The 22049-nt window shown below is 38.6% G+C and overlaps 1 protein-coding gene across 1 annotated transcript; it reads right to left on the minus strand.

Annotated features, from left to right (window-relative positions):
* Positions 1-308: 308 nt before the first annotated feature.
* pkn3 (protein kinase N3) lies at positions 309-21109 on the minus strand. Its single transcript, XM_047570115.1, has 22 exons — positions 20817-21109; positions 18166-18433; positions 15472-15641; positions 14263-14386; positions 13667-13818; positions 13102-13330; positions 12713-12895; positions 11842-11951; positions 9856-9999; positions 9227-9302; positions 8750-8909; positions 7607-7697; positions 7373-7434; positions 6838-6904; positions 6641-6732; positions 3548-3724; positions 3386-3448; positions 3224-3300; positions 2857-2999; positions 2476-2583; positions 2183-2263; positions 309-1963 (listed from the first exon to the last, which is right to left on the minus strand). Exons 1-22 carry the CDS (start codon positions 20835-20837, stop codon positions 1763-1765), a joined length of 2799 nt encoding a protein of 932 aa, XP_047426071.1. The 5' UTR covers positions 20838-21109; the 3' UTR covers positions 309-1762.
* Positions 21110-22049: the final 940 nt, after the last annotated feature.

Here is a 22049-nt window from a genome sequence, read left to right on the forward strand (position 1 = left end):
ACCTAAAGACCCTCACTAACAGCATCATATTGCCAGGCACCACAGGAAACCCTCAGAATGCTCATGTCCATTCTGGTCACATCTCTCTTGTGTCCTGAGGCACAAGACCTACCTAGACCTACACCATGTGGTGGTCGTAATGTTATGCCTGATCGTCGTGTTAGGAGATCTCTGTCTGCAGGTACACTGGCACTTTTGTTGTTGTGCCATAACTCTGCAACATTTCCCTTCTTAACGGTCCAGCACTGGACTATATGCTTTTGTCATTTTCATGTTATTACATTCTACATTTCTATTTTTTCCTTTTATTCCCAACTAATGACTCTTAAGAGATTTGCATGTGTTTGTGTGTCCCCCGAATGAGCCACCTGATCCTATTAATCAGCATTTCTCTGAATTCTAACAATTGTTTACACCAGAAAAATGTCCACGTCATCCATACCCATGTTGCAGCCCTGAATGAAGTCATTCACCAAGTCCTCAAGACTCCCTGCATCTCACTTGACCCTCTACTCAATCATTTATGTGAAGAGTAGTTACATGATTGAAACTCCTTGTCTCACCTTTAATCATGACTGATGGACTGTTACGGAGTTCTGGAGTTTACAATGTGAGTCAGACATAGCATTAGCACGTGTAGACAATCCAGATGTTTCTGTGGTGGACATGGTTCCCATCAGATCCTGATTCACAAAAATTGCACCTTTTTCCATTTCATTATGTCATTGTGTTATGTGATAAATTATTTACTGTGAGGTTTGACAGGGTCAACTTGCTTCAGCAGCTTTTGTCTCAAATTAGTCCAAGTGAGAGTTTGATATCTGTATTATTTACACCATTTAACCAATGGTGTATGAAATGTTTTTAATTTCAGTGGACAGCGTTTCAAGCTATTTTATATTGTACATATTTTTTTAAACTATTTTGAACCAGAAAATGTCTTTAGAGTTTTGTATGACTGTTTTAACTGTGTGACTGGAAGAACTCTGTGGAACACTAAGAGTAAGTAGGCAGATTTGAGTGCAATACTTTGGTCCATTTCCATTTGAGCTTTCCCCTGTGCAATAGTAACCCTGTAAGACAGCAATAAATGTGATGGTGATTTCAGTATACTACAGTTGTGGTGGACAATTAGACTGAGTCCTCAGTTAGAGCTCTGGTTTTATAATGTTGTAATGTGTACTTCAGAATTATATGCAATACTGTCATGCAATGTTTTTTACCGTTTTGAAAATACTGTATACATCAGTGAATAAATGTTTCAAGAGTTTCCTGGCCAGCAATTATAAATTTATTCATTAAGATTTACCTTCATGTAGCTTACACATTGCACATGGGCTGGTTTGTTCTATTCAAGAAGAATTTTCATGATCGCATAATTTCAGATATTCTGATATTAACTGTGAAAATAAGGATTCGGGTATTTTCAACATTTTACATTCCAACATTACACATAAACAAAAAACATTTCTTTAAGATCAAATATTTACAAGGTGCTACTTTGGAGTGAGAGGAGCATGATGACATTCAGTTATAAAAATCACCTGATGGAAAGACGTCTCCTGCTTGGTGACAAGCGGCATTCAACACTTCAATATCCATTTGACAAAGGCACAGTGTGTTAAAAAGTAAATGGCAGATATTCCTTGGCAGAGCAGTATTTGTATGACTTGGTAATATGCTGCAGTAAAACAGAGAGATGATGTGTCAATGGAAAAGGCAGGACTGTAATGTTTTTCAGGCAGAGACGGAATCCTTTTGGTCAACTCATCAAAGAGAAGTCAAAGTCAGCAAAGATTTCTTGTTGTTCAGCAGTGAGGATGCAGGGTGTACGTGGGAGGCTGAGGACTGGTTTGAGATGAGTGAACTCCTCATCAAAGTTGCTGACATCATGTGGTGCTCTAATGACGGGCAGGAAGGGAGGCTTCACCTCCTTAGCCAGGAGAGCGTCCCAGTCCATTCCCTGTTAACGGAAAAATTGGTGCACAAGAGAAAATACATTTGATTCACGATGTATCATTTATAACTGGCAGCAGATATTAATGTTTGCAGTGGAACAACTCACTCAAAACCGACAGAAGCCACACATTTCAGCTATTTTAATTAGATTTCATCTAGTTCCATCTTTTAGTCTATACCAGCCATAAGCTGATGTTGTTGCAGTGCTTCATAAGATAATGACCTGAAAGAATTTCTGCCTTTTGATCTCCAATGCATCCTCGCGTCCTGCTCCGAGTCTCTTTTCAGGATCCTTCTGCAGCAGCTGAAACATTGAGGAGTCAATATAACAGGACAGACAATATTCAGATCAACTAAATGTCTGTAATTAACATGCTGTGATGTGCCCAAAAGATGTGGTAGATTTTTAATTTAATGTACTTTATGACATGATTACATATTCAAATCAAAGGGAATCTGAAGAGACTGCAAGGAACCTCAATTTAAGAGCTCTGATCCATTTAACAAACAGCCAACCTTTTGAATAAGGGACGTAGACTCAGGAGAGAGGAAGCGAGGGTAGCGCACTTCTTCGTTGACAATGCTGTCAAACACTTCTTCCTCATTATCACCTGGGAAAGGAGACTGAAAAAGAAGTACAACACATTACTAATGAAGGAGAAGCTTTCTTGAGACATCCTACTGGTTTTGAGGTTAAGAAGGATACTCAACCAATATTCATTTAACTTCATTGTACTAATAACTTTTAGATTGCATTTCCCTGCTGAGAGGTGTATGGAAAAGACGGTGTCAACAATAAGAGGCACCTCTAGGGTTCAACCTGGCTCCAATACAAACCAATAGATGGACAACATCCACTGTGACTGTATCTATGTACATTCGGTGGCTTATACTGACCTCCCCCACCATCATCTCATAGATGAGGACTCCCAGGCCCCACCAGTCCACACTGCGGGTGTAGTTGTTGTCTGTCAACACCTCTGGAGCCAGAAACTCTGGTGTGCCACAGAATGTTGATGTGCGATCCCCATGGCCCATTCCTAAACACAGTAAAGTGGGGTTTTTTTTGTTTTGTTTTTTTAATCTCTACAGGCTACATGGTTGCATAGTAATTATACACTCTAGTCTTGAAAAATGTTGACAGAAATATATATTTGCACGTATAAAAGCCAATATATAAATCTTCTTTTTTGTAACATAAATTACATATGGCATCGGAAGAACAGACATTCCCAGTGCAATTACATAAAATGAATTCACCTACCTTCTTTGCACAAGCCAAAATCTGCTATTCTTACAAAGCCATCTGCATCCATTAGCAGATTATCCAACTTCAGATCCCTAAGAGACACAAACATACAAAGACTGCACAATGCTGCATGTTTTCAACCTGCAACTAGTGGGTGCAAGTTTTGAAAGGACTCACCTGTAAACTATTTTGTTTTGGTGAAGAAACTCCAGACCCAGCAGCACACAAGAGGAGTAAAATCTAAAAACAGACAAGACATAGTGGAAATAACATTAACATCCTGGATTGCTGCTCCTGTGTTAGTGAAACTCTAGTTCACAGAGAGAAATATGTGCTCACTGGGTCTGTTTCTCGGTGAAGATGTTGGTGTGAATGTGCGTCATGAGATCTCCTCCAGGTGAGTAGGCCATCACAAAGCACACGTGGTCTGAAGTCTGGAAGCAGCCATGCAGGTTCACCAGGAAAGGATGTCGTGAGGCGTTGATCACTTCAAATATCCTCTTTTCACACGTGAGGCTGAACACAAACATTTAGAGTGATGACATACTGCATGACTAATTCTAAAAAAAGGTCTGGGCTTGTCTTTTAGCAGAACACGTTCACATCATAAGAATTATGTATGAACTGTACCCTTTTCACTCATCAACTGAAAGAAATTATTTGTTATAGCTGAGTCACATTGATTGTAACTTGTCAGTAAGAATAAATTCATTCATAAAACTTGTTGATGTTCATTTTTATGATCAAACTGATTTGAGGACTTTAGATTTTCTGGATCTTGTTGCTTGCATCATTGTTGTTCAGTATGTGCACATTCATGTAAATATATTGTATAACATGGTTAGTAACGAAAGACAAAGACTCTTATTTAACTGGTTAGTATATACTGTTTTTCCTGCGCTGGTGACAGCTGGTGCTCATATATCAGAGTTTTGTTTTCATTGTATAGGCCTCCATCATCATGTCAATTTCCATTTTTAAGTTGATTTTGTGGAATGACCCCAGTGTACTACATGCTCGCCTGCCAACAAACACCTTGAGATTTTATACTGACATACACTACCTGTTCAAAAGAGTTGCCACCGGGATTTAGTAAAGTAAAGTAGTAAATAAGTACGGGCCTCCTATTGGATAACTACTCTATAAGCGATTATCTTTCAGCTGGCAACGAGTTCTTTCACCCCAACTGATGCAAAGAGTAGCTTCTCATTTCTGAAACAACCATGACCAAAGACACATCCTGTGATTGATTGTGGAAAAGATGTTAGGGAAGCATCAAGGAGAGAAAACCTCTGAGGAAACTGAAGCAGAAACTACTAAAATTGTGTTGACAGCTGTCCAACGCTGCATTATTAAAAACTGGAAGGATAGTGGGGAACCATGGTCTTTGAGGAATATATCTGGTTGGAAAAAAATCTGGATTGATTGTGATTGGCAATCAATGAACCATGTAGTGAAATCAAACTGAATAAAAACAACACCAGATCAGGGCTATGTTTAGTAGTGAAAGTAAGAGCATTTCCACCCATACAATGCCAAGAGAACTCAGGGATTGGGACTGAACAGCTGTGTAGCCTTAAGAAAATCACTAATCATAGTAGGGTAACCGGGTAAAAAAAGGCTTCAATTCGCCGGGGAGCGTAAAAATTGGACTCCAGAGCAATGGAAGAACGTTGGGCACATTGTCTGATGAGTCCAGATTTACCCTGTTCCACAGTGATGAGGCATCACCATCATTCCTAGTGTCTACTGTACAAGCCTGTGAGGACTGTGCTATGATCTGGGGTAGCTCAGGTCTAAGCTCAGCAACATTACACCAAAAGAATGAGGTCACCTTAATATACTGAATGACCAGGTTATTCCAGCAATTATGTTTTTCTTCCCTGATGGCAGAGGCATATTCCAAGATGACAATGCCAGGATTCATGGGGCTCAAATAGTGAAAGAGTGGTACAGGGAGCATGATACACATACACACACACACACACATATTTTCACACATGGACTGGCCACCACAGAGTCCAGACCTTAAGCCCATTGAGAATATTTAGGATGTGCTGGAGAAGGCTTTGTGCAGTAGTCAGACTCTTCCACCACTGATACAAGATCTTGATGAAAAGTTACTGCAACACTAAATGGAAATAAATCTTGTGACATTGCAGAAGCTAGTTTTGCTGTAGCCCCTCACCCTTCAGAAATACTAGGTCTTGCATGGCATAGACACCAAGAAATGTGTTGATTCCGCAGCAAGACCACAGACAGGATTTAGCAGGAGAGATCATATAACTCCAGTTTTAGCTTCTCTTCATTGGCTCCCTATAAAATCTAGAATTGAATTTAAAATCCTCCTCCTTACATACAAGGCCTTGAAAGGCCTAGCTCTATCATACCTGAAAGACCTCATAGAACCATATTGTCCCAACAGGGAAGCAGACACCGTCTCTACGTTTAAGGTCAGGCTTAAGACTTTCCTTTAGACAAAGCTTGTAGTTAGAGCTGGACTTAACCATCCTTTAGTTATGCTGCTATAGGCCTAGACTGCAGGGGGGTGATGCACTGAGGACATGTCCTCTCCTCTTTCTTCTCTGGCTCCTGTCCTCTAATATTTTAGAATTTATTTTCCATCTCTTATAATTTATTTTCTATTACTAACGCTGTGTCTCACTCTCTCCCCTTCCCTCCCCTCCCCCTCCATCTTCTTGTGAGGGTCTCTGGTCTGGAGTGCTGAATATCTGACCTGTGGAGCTCTATAAACTATATCTGCCCCAGTCTTCATGGCCTCCTCCAGTTGTCCACTCCTATCTAGATGAACAATTCACCAACCTGCCCAAGATTCCTGTTATACTCACAAACTGCCACATAAGATCATCAGCTATGTGTTATATTACTAGACCCTACATGTTTCCTTCCGCTTGATGTATGTATCTATGACAGAAGTTTGTTTATCTTGTTTCTCGTGTTCTTCTTCTCTCTCTATCTTCTCTGGTTCTAACCGGCTGGACTTCAGCAGATGGGTCCCTCCATATGAGCTGGGTTCTGCTCAAGGTTCCTTCCTGTTAAAGGGAGTTTTTCCTTGCCACTGTCATCCTCAGGCTTGTTCTGGAGGTTTCAGGCCGGAATTGAATTGAATTGAATACCTCATAAGAGCTTAAGTTTTGAGGATGTTCTACAGTCAAAAATTCATCTCATTATCATTACCAGCCAGTGATAGACAACAATATAACACAATCGGCCAATAAAATGTTCACTACAATGGACGATGTTAGATAAAGTTTTGAGTTGCTTTAAGTTCCCTTATATAAAAAGAAAAAAAAAAAGTAGTATTCTGCAGGGAGCAGAACACGGATAATAATGCTATCCAAAAGGATAACAGCAGTGTAGAGGTAATACAATACAATCAGTATTAAATCAGCTAGTTTAGGCATTGCTTACCTGTCGACTTCGTCACGTGTCACGATGTCTCCCTTCTTCAGTGCTTTGATGGCGTACAGTTTTCCTGACTTCTTATACTCTGCTAGCAGCACCTTGGATCAGTTAAAATATGTGATGTTTAATTCATATTAAGCCTCTTATCTATTCACCCTTACTAAGTACAGTGCAAAAAAAAACAGACTAATTTATTTACATACCTTTCCAAAGTGACCTCTTCCCAGGACTGAAATCCACTTAAAGTCTTCGGTTTGAAGTACTTGATCCCTGTTACATGAAAACACAAATGTGACTTACTGGCCAAATGTACTGGTGGATAAAACAATCTGCCGACCAAGCACATTTTTAACGGGACAAAATACTAAATGACTTTTATTTTGCCTTTTTGTGTCACATAGACAATTGTTTCAGTACATTTCATTGAAATGGGGACTTATCTTAAATAAAAACTTACCGGAGAGGCTAGCACAACATCTGAAGCTTAATTCACTTCATATATAGATCAACAGTTAATCAGAAGAAGTCCTGATCTTAAAAGTCAACGGAACATACTTAAAGATCAGGACAGGTACAGACAGAAAAGTGTGAATAACTGCAGGCCATGAAGACTGGATATCCTACTGTACACCAAGTACATACAGTATGTGTATAGAAATGCATGTTTTTAAACCTTATAACAGAGAGTCCTCCAACAATAATCAACAACAACAAAAGTACACATTCATGCTAACTTACTGTGGACGAGGATGAACAGATGGCTGTCTCTTGGGCTTTGGGCTCTTGTTCTCACCAGGAGACTGTTTTCCAGAAAGACAAATAGACAACACAAAAAAAGACAAAAAAGAAAATCATGGGAGATGGAAATGCAATAAATTATGAATGGATCTTTACACATGACACAAAGTAAATAGTCTCTGCAATCAGTCCCCTATTTTAAGTATTTGTCACTCAGACAGCCAGACTTCTTACCAGAGGAGAGTCTTTCATATTTTTTCTTGAACGATGTGGAGATCTACCTGGTGAATCTTCAGCAAAATTCAGATTCACCACAGACTGTTCTCTATGAATAAATAAATAAATACATACATAAGTAAATCAACAGCAGACACACACTGGATTTACCAAAAGATCTTAAACAGTACCCTCTAACAGTTTTATTTATATCCATTATCAAACTCTAACATCATCAGCTATATCTTGTATTTACATCACAATTAGAATCTATGTGCACACTTTAGTCTGATCTATACCTCTCTTCTCGCTCTTTTTCTGTTTCTTAAACAGCGGGCCTCGAGCAAATGGGTTCTGCTCAAGGTTTCATCAACTTCATGCTTGCTCTCTATACATACATACATATGTATATGTATGTATGTATGTATGTATGTGTATATATATATATATATATGTATGTATATATATGTATGTATGTATGTATACACACACACACACATCTCTGCACATAAGTTCTTAAATGACAAAATCCCACAGATCCTAAGCACTAGTAATTTTGGGAAAAGAAACATATTTAATATGTATATATTTTTTTAGGCGTTTCATTTTACTTCACTTAACACCTTTTTCGTATCCATCTTATCTTAAATCCGTGCTTCCATTATTTAATGCATTCAGCCTTTATTGTGTCCTCACTTTTAAAAGGATGTAATAACCAAAACATATAAAAACTGTAACTATTTGTCAAGGTGGATTAATCTGCATTTACTGCTCTAGTGAGTATTTGGGCCACAGACTGATTGGGTTAAAAAAAAAAGTATGTGTCCTTGGTAATGATGTTAATAGTTTTACATAAACTATATTAATATATCTGTTAGCAATATAGATATTGTTGATTTGAGCTTGCACATTTTCTCATAGTTACAGTTCTTATACAACCACTGTGACCTCTCTAAACACTGACTACAAGACAGTATAATGTCACCATCAGCGCTCCACTGAAGTCACATTGTCTCTAGTCTGAGGCTATGAAAAATAGCCTCAAGTCACCACGGAAGCTAAGCAGAGAAGTTAATGGTTCAGTTTTGTAACTTCGCTTCAATGGATGTGACAAATGGATGTTTCTAGGTCAAAGTGTGTAGAGACACCACAGAGCCTTACCGCACTGGAGAAGTGATGGATGATGTGGGGCCAGTGTTAGGACCTGCTAATGGAGGGCTCAGTGGCTCCAGGGAGTTGCAAGGAGGCAGGATGCTCATCATCAAACGGCCCCAAGTGGCAAAGTTCATGTTCATCTGAGCAGCACGCAGGAAGTTCTTCCCTGTGTGGTGAAAATTAGTTTCAGCTGTGTAAAATAAATGAATGGCTTCCAGTGGCTTGCATGTAATATTTGTAACAATGGCACACAAGAGCGTGTGTAAGTATGTAAGGTTTTAGTTATAAACTGTGTGCATTTGTTTATAACAGTAAACATACACTGTAAACCTGTAATATCAGGATTGGAAAATTAGATTTGTACAACAATATCTGTGTGTATACAACTTCTGGAACAAACAGCAGGGGTAAAACAATTTAGATCAGCAAATAAACAATCTGTAAAATTAACTGATGTAATACAGTCCTGATAAATTTTGCCACCTTTTTCTTTAGGGAAGATTCTCCTCTGCCTTTGGAGTTTGGAACGCCGCTCAATGACAGGATTAATAAATGTCACCTGGAAATGAACAAGAATGTTCAGTATGTGAGCAGCAGTTATGTTTATCATTAGGCTCTAAACTTATAGGACCATTGTGCCAGATTATTGTCATCTAGCAATAGAGTTGTACACAGCAAAAAACTGGACAATAATCCCAGACTCTTCTTCCAAGTGTAGAAAAACCATCAGCAGGTGCCAATTTAACATAAAAACACCAGTGTTTGGTATGTCAGGTCTGCTCTACTCCAGAAAAGTAACGGGAAGTTAGCCTGCACTCTGTGAGATATGAAGATGTATTTATCTTAACAAAACACTAACAATTTAAAATTAAATGTGATTATAAACTAATGAAATATAAATTAATATAATTCATTGCTGATTCTACACACTGGTCATTGTTGTTTCTTATTTAGCGCTTGTCTTTTGGTGATTTTAAGTGTAGACTGATTATACAGGCATCAACTTTATCAATTTATATACAGCATAAAGAGCAATTAAAAACAACAAATGTTGACTAAATTGCTATACAAACAGAGAAGTACAGTCGCAGGCACAATGTGAAAGTGAGAACCTCAATGAAGAGAATGCCTTGAGGCTCCAGCTGGAGACACAAGCCATGTCGCTGGTTATCCAGGAAGTCCTCCAACCGCAGGAACTTCACCGCACTTAATGCCCGCCAGTCTTTCCAGAACACAGCGATTTCTAGCTCCCTCGACTGGATCAAAACACACAGCAGAGATACATGTTAATCTTTTCATTATTCAATTCAAGCCTTTCATCACAGCTGATGGCTTTATCTTTTAAGTTAGAATATTGACAAGCATTATTGTAACTGGGTCATGGTAAGTTTTACAAATACTCAACTAAATGTTCAGAAGTGGGAAATACTTACCCAGGAGAGATCCAACAATCCTGCTATATGTTATTCTCTATCTATCAGGACAAATCTGTTTTCCCCATTTCCTACCAATTCAGTGACCAGGTTTTTCTTTAACATGAAGGAAAACAAATGTAACACAATTACTTAAACAAATTAAACACAGTCATTGTTTCAAGTTTTTAATGAAATCTCTCTATTATTGCAGATAACAAGGTCAAAGTCTTGCTTTGATAACACTGCCAGGTTAATTTTCTCAGTCTTAACAAAATTCCTCTCAATTTACAGAAAGTATACAAGTGTTTTCGCAACCTGCAGGGAACTCCTATTACTAGTAAAACTGTCTGGGTAAAATCACTGACTTCCACTTTATTACTAGCTTCCAGGTCTTAGGCAGGAATCCTGGGCTAGTGTGGATTAAGATAGATTAAAGCAAATGTCAGAGGATTATCATGGGGATTACATGAGTAGACGTTTGAGAGTGTATCAAAGACATACCCAGAGGAAAAAAAAATCTGACGTTTGTGCTACTGTTTTCTGGCTGGTAACAGATGCTCTCCATTAGTTGTGACTGAAAGAACACTTTGGGATTTAGTATCTTAGAAGTCGTATAGTATTTAGATTCAGATACCAGTGCTCTGAACAATTTAAATGGCATTTTATATATATATTATATATATATATATATATACACACACACACACACACACACTTAATAAATGCTACCTACACACACCATGGAGCAAAACACATCAACATTCTAGGTGACTGATGAAGTAGGTTGAGCAATAATAGCCTCTGTTATTCCCATATTCTCTAATACAAGCTTTTTGAATGTTGACAACATTTTTTTCCTCCTCAAAGTTGTTGTATATGGACAATCATCCATAACTACATGGAAGCCCCGTTTCTTTAACATTAAACAGAGACATGGAGATCAGAACAACAGTGAAGCAGTGTTATATTTTTCAGAATATAAACATTTGTTTTCCATCTTGCCTTTGACTAAGACACATTTTATCTTCCCTTTTTATCCTGGATTTCAAAATGTAGTTGAACTGGAAATAAATCTTAGAACCTCTTTTCTATGCTCATGCTCGTAGGAACTGTAACATGGACTCCTAAAGTCGGACCTCTAATTTTTATCTTCAGTCTGAGACAATGCAATTTTTACTTTTTCAAATTTCCTTCATCTTTTATCATGACTGCAACATATCATGCCATTTAGGTACATTCAGTAGATGCTTTCCAAGTAATAAATAATAAAACAACTATGAGCTGTTTTAAGAACACAAGAAGAATGTAAACTATGTATCATCCAAATAGGGGATTCACTCAGTTCCCCCCAATGTCCCTGCCGGTGGACATCCTCATCTGATTTCCCCTCAGTCTAGAAAAGTCCAACATTTGAACTTATTCTGTCTTGGCCGACAATAATAATTTAAGTTGAGTTCTAATAAGTTCATGTTATGCTATCTGTTTCTCCAGGTATTCATTGTTATTCCTACCCTATACAGTTTGGCTTGCTGACTTTCATTTATTGCCATCCCTTTCCTTGGGTTGCTGGAGTTGTTGTCATATACAGTGGGGATTCTTTTGCTCTCATGTCCCATGTAGCCTCTTTAGTATAATCGATATATTTTTCTCTCTGTTGTTCCAAGTGAAATAAGAGCCACTGACCCGTTCCAGTTCAATGCTGAAGCTCTGGCCCCAGGCCTCTTTGCCAGGCTGTCTCCAGTGCGTCCGCCCCACTCTCCTGTTGTCTACCTTCAGCACAGCACTTATCTCAGCTGAAACACAAAAGACACAAACAGATAGAGTCAGAAACTACTAAACACATAAATATACACACGTCTCATAATTATTTACTAAAAACTGACAAACTAAAATAAAAACTAACTCCACTAAACTAACTAAGTTTTAGGTCAGGACTTATTGCTGGCTAAAATGAAACAGTGCATGTTTTCTTCGTCAGAAATTCGTTTTTGCTGTTGGATGTGAGTTTACTGTTGTCCAGCTAAAAGAACCAAGACTTGTGCCTCAAACCTAGTTATCTGATGCATTTTGCTCTAAATTGCCTCACTATCTGCTGATTCTCTCCTTCCTGTGATTGTGTTTCCAGTACAAAAGGCAGCTAAGCAGCCCTACAGCATGACGTAACATGTTTTACTGTTGTCTTTACTATGGACTTAATTTCATTGCGTATAAACAAAGTGATGCATTCGTGTAACATTAATTGCAAGAGTGAAATGCTCTCTGCCTCTCTGCCTCACATGGGGGTCATGCTGCGCAGTTTGCTGAGCCATGTGACCCAAGGTCGTGTTCACACTACTGAGTGTGAAATCAATAACAGAAATTCAGACCACATTTCTATTGTTGGACATGCAACAATATGTTTTATGCTAGCCAAATATGAATGCATCTAAGCTAATTAAAATGCATTTGACCCACCCTGCTCCTGTAAATATCCATCGTGGATTTGTGCATTTTCTGACAAAGAGGGAAGTAAATGGTGGTGCAAGTACAGTAAGTGATCTGAGAGTAAACTTACATGACAACTCATCAGCCTTGGTTGTCTTGCCACTGGCGCTGCGTCCTGGGAGGCCAGCTCTAATTTTAAGGGACTTTCCATCTGAGAAGCTCCCAGGGGTGGTTGAGGCACTGGTCACACGGCCACGGCCTGGAACTGACTCCAACAGGTCTTGGCACCCCATAACACATACCTCTAACCGGCCTGAAGAAAAGCATTTCAGTTAGTAATTTTAACTTGAGAAAACATTTATTTTAGGTTTTACTGAAATTTTTTCACCTCAAGGGATAAAAACAAAACAAAACAAAAAAAAAACAATGTTCTTAAAATACTTAGGTCAAACAAGAAATCACATAACAAGAGAATTTAAATAATTCTAATAGATAGATAAGTGAATATAAATGATCAACCTGTTAAACTTGCTGGCTTTAAGACAGAGGAAGAGGAGGAACAGGAAGAAGAGGACAGAACACTGGACTGTTTCTTTTGTGTGCTGTAAGTAGGTGAGTTTGCCAACATCAGTTCCTCTTTAATGGCAGTGTATGTTGGATGGTCCTGAGGGAGCTCATGTAAACGTCTCTCAAGGGAGAAGCGCAACAAATCCACTTTTTGAGATGACTCTTGCATTCGTGCCTGGGCCTGTGAAGTAAAAGACTCAGACTCAGACTCAGGAATACAGATTGGCTCGAGGTTTGTTCAGGCATGTTTCATAAAGTAAGATGATCATTTAAATCACACTAATGTCGGTCCATACGGTTGGTCTTCCTCAAACACGTCAATTGTTGATGTCTCTGGTATTAAGCAGACTAAATATCAAGGATATCAGAAAATGTAACACTAATAATAAATTGGAAAGGATCACTTATGTATTACTATGTATCACTTCCATCCAACCACATTTTAATAGAACAGTTAAATATGTCGTTGTCTCAGGAAAAAGGAGAGGAGAGAGGAGGCCATCCTACTGGCACCCACCTCAGCAAGTATACGGCGGTCCTGTATCTTGTTACTATGTAGCTGCTTCACCACGTTTGCTGCACCCTCAGCTACAGCTGATTCAATCTTCATGTGGTGCATAAGTTCAGCTATCCGAAGCTCAAGAGGACTGGTTGTCTCTACAGGGTGACCTGAAGGCAGGGAGGATATTAGTTTTGGGCATCATCTTCTCATGTGAGAGCAGATACAGTAAGCACCACTCTTTCATAAAAACATTTTAATGTGAGCTTTTACAGACTTATACGAGCAGAATACATTATTTTAAAAAGTCATTGCAGTATTCCAAGTGAAAAAAAAAAAATCTCATCTCATTAAAAACGTTTTAGTAAAAATTTCAACTGAAGTTCATTGATTTCTGAACTCTCCAGCTTGGAGTGTGCCTGGACTCAGGACCTAATGAAGAGCATAAGATGCTTTGGACAGGGTGCGTGTCAGACTTAATCACCACATTACAGTTGTGCTTCATATATATGAAGAAATCTGCTTCATATAAACACCGGTTGACACTGGTATTCACTTTGTAACTACTATAAAACACAGAGATCCACTGTAGATGTATGAGAGGTAAGGTTTACCATGTATGCCATCCCGCTCGCCGTCTCTAGCTTGACTGACTTTGATAATCTGCATGCGCAGCAGCTCCATCTTGGTGCGGCTGTCCTGCAACATCTGCTGGGCTGTAGACAACATCTTCCTGTCCTAGAAAATAAATGAGAGAACTGAAGACAACAGCAACAAAAAAAACTGCTCAACTAACATTAATAAAAATAAATGGAAAGATAATAAATAGTAAAATGTCTGCTTATTCTGCATATGTGTATGTTTTGGTTTAGTTGTTCGTTTTATTTCTACATTATATATGATGCTAACAACCAACTGTTCTTATTGAATACGAATCCAAACCTATCATTGTTCACTTTTAATCTATAATATGCATCAAAGAGCTTTTCAGAATAGTTCATAACTGAAGTATATCATCAGTTGCACCAGCTAGTGCTTCACTAGTCTACGAACACTGTAACTGCTTCATGTGTAGAATGACATCACATCAAAAAAAAAAAAAAAAAAGCCAATGCACAGTTAAAATGGAGTGAGACACTGGGTAGTCCTAACATTAGTGGTGAAGTGGTAGGTCAATATGTCCTGCAAAAGACTTTCCACAAAGTCACGTGGCTTTGATAAGTAAAGTTTATACAACATATGAATTTTATATTTAAGCTCAAGTCAGCTAAGAAGACGGGTTCTGACTCGACTGGCCAATGGTGATGTGATCCACTCCAAACAATGCCGAGTCATCAAGAGCAACACACTGGGCCAGAGATTATCTTTTCTTCTGCAGACCGTGGGTTGTCTCTGGAAATATTTGCCTTGAAGCAAATTGTTCATAGACTCTGCATTGTTTCTTTTTAACATTTTTTCAAACTTCTTATATTAAAGTAGCTATTTTCTTCTCCTCTTGAAAATTTAGCAGTCTGCTTTACTTTTGTCGATTATCCAAAAATACAGTATTATCAAACTGCCAACAATGATACTCCTGCACCTATCTGTAGAGTTAATACAAGGTTAATGTTATGTTGCAATAAAGTAGCATAGGACATAGTCACAGTGACATTTCCTGTTTCATTATCCTTCTTTTATCCTTTCTAGCACACTAAATATTTCTGTTGCTGTCAGCAATTTACCACATTTTCACTTCAGACATTTCTGCCACGAAAATCATGTGACTTGACCAAGTTGATGATGGAGGTATGCACGTAACTTAATTTACCTACATTATACTTTACCTTGACTGAGCCATTGGTGTAAGTCTGGATCATGTTCTCAGCACCCTGTTTGACTTTGGTCTCCATTGTCAGTTGTTTCTTCAGGGTTCTGACTCGACTGGCCATTGGTGATGTGATCTCTTCCCACTGACATGACTCTGCTGACTGGTTGTCTTCTTCTTTCAAGTACCCTACATTAAAACACAAAGGATATGTGACATATTAAGATTTAGAGATGGATAGGTACTTATTTGTTTACCACAGCCCCTTCCATAATTCAACTTTACCTCTTTGCTCAACAAATTAATAATGGTTGAAGTAAAATGTTTTACTTCATTTGGCCCAGTGTGAGGAGTTCTCTACAAACACCAGATTTAAAACTCTGACATGTGTTTACAGTGCTGCTTAAAAGCATTTGCATCTCTCTGAATTTTCTATAAATTATATCTACAGAAATGCTCTGCTATTTTTCATGGCCTGCCACTTCATGACTGAGTTGCTTTCATTTCCAATCGCTTCTTTGTTATAATACCACTGACAGTTGACTGTGGAATATTTACTAGTGAGGACATTTCACAACTGGACTTGTTGCACAGGTGGCATCCTATCACAGTACTAAGATGGAATTCACCGAGCTCCTAAAAGCAATTCATTCTTTCACAAATGTTTGTAGAAGCAGTCTGCATGAATAGGTATTTGATTTTATACACCTGTGGCCATGAAAGTGACTGGAGGTCACCAACTTTCTGCAAAGTCAATTGCTACAGACTTCCAAACTGTGGCCTTCAGATTAGCTCAAGAACAGTGTGTAGAGAGCTTCATGGAATGGGTTTCCATGGCCGAGCAGCTGCATCCAAGCCATACATCACCAAGTACAATGCAAAGCGTGGGATGTAGTGGTATAAACCACGCCACCACTGGAATCTGGAGACGTGTTCTCTGGAGTGATAAATCACTTTTTTCCTCTCTGGTAATGTGATGGACTAATCTGGGTTTAATGGTTGCCAGGAGAATGGTAGTTGTCTGACTGCATTGTGTGAAGTTTAGTTTAGGGGGGGATTATGGTATGGGGTTAATGTTTCAGAATGGCTAAATCAACGTCCTGAACTTAATTTAATGCAAATGTGGTTGAAGGACCAGAAGCAAACAGTTCATGTGAGGAAACCCAACAACAACGGTCAACTGAAGCGGTTCAGTACCAAGGATGGAATGGACCAAAATTCCTCATAGCTGTTGTAGATCAGAAGTTACCAAAGATGTTCAGTTGCTGTTATTGCTACACAAGACGCTGAAAACAAGGGTTTGCTTACTTTCGTACATCAAAGATACATATATTAATTTTCTTGCATAAATAAAAACAAAAGCATAATTTATTTTCACATGTTTGATTCAGTTCTCTTTGTCTACTATCAGGATAAATGTGAAAATTCACTGATGTTTTGAATGATTTTTATGCAGAAATGCAGAAAACTCTAAGGAGTGAAAATACCTACTGCACACCAATCTGTCATAACATTATGACCACCTGCCTAATATTGTGTAGATCTCCCTTGTATCTCCAATGCATTTCTGATTCATCAGCATAGTCCTCAAATGTGTTATGCGTATGCTTCAAGTGTTCTTGCACTGTTTGAAATTGTTTATGCAATGTATTTATTGTATCTATTGGTAATGGAGGATGGGGATTGCATCCACCTGGCTCACCCTTAAGAACCAAGCAGTCATAATCTTCTTGACTTCTTGTACATTGTTTTGAGAAAATTCAGACCTGCTGCAACCAAAGGAAGAAAAACTAGAACTTGAGCATGCTGAGGTGCTTTAAGGCAGAGCATCAGGAAAACAAGTTGAGCAAGTCCATTATGATTGACTCATTGTTTTCGGCAGCTCAATTTGTGGATGTTCCTGCCGGCTGTATATCTTGCCCTGCATTCGCCCTAGACCAAAGCAAATGCAGCAACAGTTTTCAGGTGTCTCAGTTAGCCAATACGGTGTAATAATATCCTCTTTCATAACATTGTGTACACTTACAATAACAGATGCCAATGGCAATATTGAACACATGCCAGACTTCGAGCTATGCACTTGTGGCAGATCCACAAAGGTGCAGCTGAATCAGCACCATGTGAGGAACTACTGATAGTTATATCCCATTCTAGGTCTGATGACAGTCAATCCTAAGAGTGTCCTTTAAACATAGTTTGTGCAAATTTTCCTTACAAATATGGGAAGAACTGTAGACTCATTACAGTGTTTGCTACACTGAATGTTTAAAGCTCCTCTGTCTGTCCTGAAAATTGTCTGCCCTTTTCAAAACTGTTACCAAGAATGGCTAAAGAATGACTTAAGATGGTTCTGTGTAACAAAGAATCTGGCATGTCATATTAATGGTAAAGGCATCTCCAAACAACTATTTCTCATATGAATGCCAGCAAACATTGCATATTCCCAGTAGTCTTCACTCTAACAAACATATGAAGGAGCCATCTCAGTATATTTGCACAACTGTTGTTTTTCAGCCTGGTTTTAGAAGTAGTGCAATACCCATACTTATATCTTGTATGTCATTTCCCTCCCTCCCTCCCACACACACACGCACGCACGCACGCACACATGCACACACGCACGCACACACACTCAAAATAAAAATTTAACTGTTGTGGGTTCTAGAGTGATCATTTTAACAGAACTGGAGGGACCCCAGCATTGTCAAAGTACCTGTGGTACTGTCTTTCTCCGTGCTCATAGACCTTGCATTGAGCTCCTGCAGTTCCCAGTGCAACTGCTCCAGCTTGCGGGTTGAGGCCTTGAGTTGGCCCTCCACGTCGGCTGCGTTCTTGCGACTGGTGACTGCTCGTCGCAGTCTCTCAGCTGCCTCCTTGATCTTCAGCTCCCGCTGAATCTCTTGTCTGACCAACGTACGAGCATCTTCCAAACGTTGCTGAAACCTCGGGTCAAGAATATCCCACTCATCCAGATTCACGCTCTGAATGACAGACCACAACAATTTAAGTCTCATGTGTTTGTTAATGCCATAATCTTTCATGTATTATGTTCCTGTCTGTGGGTCTTTTGTTTATGTCTTCAAGTTTGGTGTTTATCTTGTCCAGGGGAACTGTTCTATTCTATTCTATTCTATTCTATTCTATTCTATTCTATTCTATTCTATTCTATTCTATTCTATTCGGGGAACTGAATTCCAATAGCTTTGCAATAAAAAATAACCAATTCCACATGGTCAGTTTAAAAGGAGGGCATCTAAATGTGGACAGTTGTAAGATTATAAACCAGCACTGAGGTAAAGGCCATCGCCGGTGAGAGGAACTAAAACCTAAAACTGCTACAATACAAAGAAACACTGCCATAGCACACATTTCTAGCACATTTATTGAAAGCTTGATATGGTCAAAAAAATATTGAATGGGATGGGTGTTTTCTTATTAAATGATAACTTAAAAGCTGCAGCAGCAGTAAATCAAATATGAATGAAACAATGCTTCCCCCTTGTGGAAAAAGATATGGTAAACTCTAGTAAAACTGCATGTTTTTTCATTTAAATCTGCTTTTAGAGGCAGGAATGTTTTCAGTGCGTTTTCAGTAAATCAACTGGAATTAAAACATTATAATAAATTCTGGGGGTGATACTGCTTATTTAACTGTTGTCTTCTAAGAAGGCTCCAGGCACCATGAACAAAATGTATTTAAGCTGAAACAAAAAAAAAAGACTGTTTTCTTGGATTTTTGATGGATGTTTGGATTGATTCTCGAGTAACAGCTGCTCACACTGATGAAAATCTGACAAAAAACTGACTTCTGTACTGCCCTCTAATAAATACCTTTACAAATATGACAAAGTGACTCCTACAGCTTCCCGAGAAGGCTATGTGCACTCAATTTCTCAATAGATATTTATTATCTTTTTGTATATTTGAGGGAAGAAAAGAAAAAAGAAGAGAAAATCTTACACAGTTGACCAAATTTAGCTAATTGTGACAAGTTAAAAATTTTAAGAAATCTTAAAAACAGTCTTTGTGCACATCTTAAATACAGTTCTTGTCAACTGTATCTTGACACCATGAGTATTTCTATTAACACTATATAAATAAAACTGAATTGAAAACGGAATGCAAGTTAAACTGTATCTATATTGTGACACCAATATCAGGGAGCATTCTGACGGTTCCTCATTAATTATGCCACAGGAGAACAGGCCCAATCATCCAGCCACAGTATCCTCAGCTTCAACAAATGGCCTCAACCTTCAGAGGTATGATTTCAACATCATGGAGTCAGTCTGGGACAACATAAAGAGACACAGAATTCTGCACAATCTACCTCTCAAGAAACCCAAGGTGAACAAGTGCTATTTCAAAGACAAAACCATAATAAATATTTGTATAACTTAGATGTTTTTCTCTTGGCTGCACTTAGTATGAAGTTTGAAGCAGTGTATGTTCTTCCATATTAAATGTTTTGTTGTATGTTGCCCATCTATGTGTTCATTTTTGTTTACTACCCTCTTAGCCTAATATACTATAATTCCTGATATCATTGTTTATCTGAAAATAAAACCATGATTACCAAGGTTAACACCAAAAAGTCAATCATTCTTTCATTATTCGAGTCCTCAACTGCTCCTTTTCTTTGTCTGTTCTTAACACTGTTCTAAGGTTTCAGGTGTAGGGCCAAAAGTCAAAGTAAACACTCACCATTATCATTCATCTACAGTTACTACTCAATTAGCTAGAAGCAAGTGACATTGCTACAGGAGTGTCAGGTAGGCTACTACCTGTATCTATTCATTTCTGTAAGTATCATCTTCTGTAATACTTAAGAGCTAAACATCCTGAAAACCGAAACAAGACGCTCTGAAACACAAGAAATACCCAACGCAGTATTTTGATAATATATGGATTCATAGATGTCACCAGGCAGGTTTTTAAAATTATGAATGCTTAATACCGTTTGACATCGGAAACTGAATAAATGCCGTTTAACAACATCAGCTTTTACATAACCCTTCCCTAAGGGGCAAAGCCTTTCTTTTGTCAAACCCGATGGTTTGGGTGGTGGCTTAATAAATAAACGAACCCCTTTTGAATAAAGGCTTATTAAAAAGTTCAACTTACAGTTAAATATAGGTTTTCCTGTTTGGCTACAACAATGACATAAGAACTGACTGAGTTATGAGGAGAATCAAACAAGACAAACAGGAAAATCCAGTGCGACTGTTCAACAAAGTGACGAATACAGTCACACTGACTAACCTGAATGACAGGAAATATTTATACTCGCAGAAAACATATAAAACCTAACCTCTCCGTCGTATTTAAGTTTCACTTTAAGAACAAGGTAAACTGTAGCTTTACCTGTTCTGTTAAACCTGACATGGTGTCTGTCAGTTGTCCACACTGGACGTTCACGTAGCGTCAACGTCCGCTCCGGCTGCCACTGGCTGGTTTCTTCGGGTCACAATTTAGTTAATACAGCTTCAACTCCAGGAGAAATGGCACAACTAGTCCCGACAGCGGCATGCGAAATGCAACGCGTGCTAATATCGTTCACGGGCTTGCCGAATATCCCTTCTCGTGTTCATCGTGGAAACAATAACAAGAATCTGTGAAAAAAAGTTTGAATTGAGTAGAACTAGCTCGAGGCTGGTGGTAACGTCAGCAGACGATGACAGGATTGGTCGGAGCTCGTTAATAACAGGCGCAGTAGGAACCAATCACATTCGATTATTTCATGCACCTGCCGAGGTAGCCGTGTGATGCATTCACGTAGCCTTAAACCACAGGTGTCAAATATACAACCCCCTGGACAGAAGCGGCCCGTCTGGATTTGCAAAGTGAAAATGTGACATAGAAGACTGCGATTTTCAGTGAAAATAACTATGCCCAATTTGTCCACTGTTTCAGAAAGAGAAGTGGACAGAACAGAAAGCCGTGATTGTTTTCCGTGAATGAAGAGGGCCTTTTGGGGAAACTGACTTCCGCTCCACCCTGCCACGCTCGAAGAGAAACTGGAATTAATTATATTAATTTTAATCTTAACTGGAACACACTAATGATAAAATAAATGATGTTGATAAAATGTAGCTATTTTTGTTTGCTTGTTGTATTTTTGTTGTGTGTTGCCTCTGTCTAGGAGTGCCTGTGTATGTGATGCTACACCACAGAAAATCAAGGCAACATACAAGAAAAAAAAAATGGTTCTGTTTTATTCAAAATACGAAGCGCTTATGAGATACTGAACCAAGAGAGCAGAAAAACAGCATGACAAAGTATGGAGGAGTGGACACTCCAAGAGCCCTAGTTAGAAAGAATAGTCTGTTTCAGCGGCAGACAAGCTCAGCAGGGAGAGAACTATTGTAGTCAATAATAGATGGCCATATTTGGATTGGTTAGAGCAGTGAACTGAACATATATTAGGCAGTATATTTTTTCTATATTCACTTTAAACATGTTTATTGATTAGTTTAATCTCTGCAACCTTAAACGTGAAAATAGAACTGTAGAAAAAGGATGAAGGTGTGATAAAGCAGCAGTAACTTAACTCTGTTCATAGACATCTAGCCACCACACCCCTTGCTTCCTTGTTTT

The sequence above is a fragment of the Mugil cephalus genome, chromosome 19 (assembly GCF_022458985.1).
Source record: "Mugil cephalus isolate CIBA_MC_2020 chromosome 19, CIBA_Mcephalus_1.1, whole genome shotgun sequence".
NCBI lineage: Eukaryota > Metazoa > Chordata > Actinopteri > Mugiliformes > Mugilidae > Mugil > Mugil cephalus.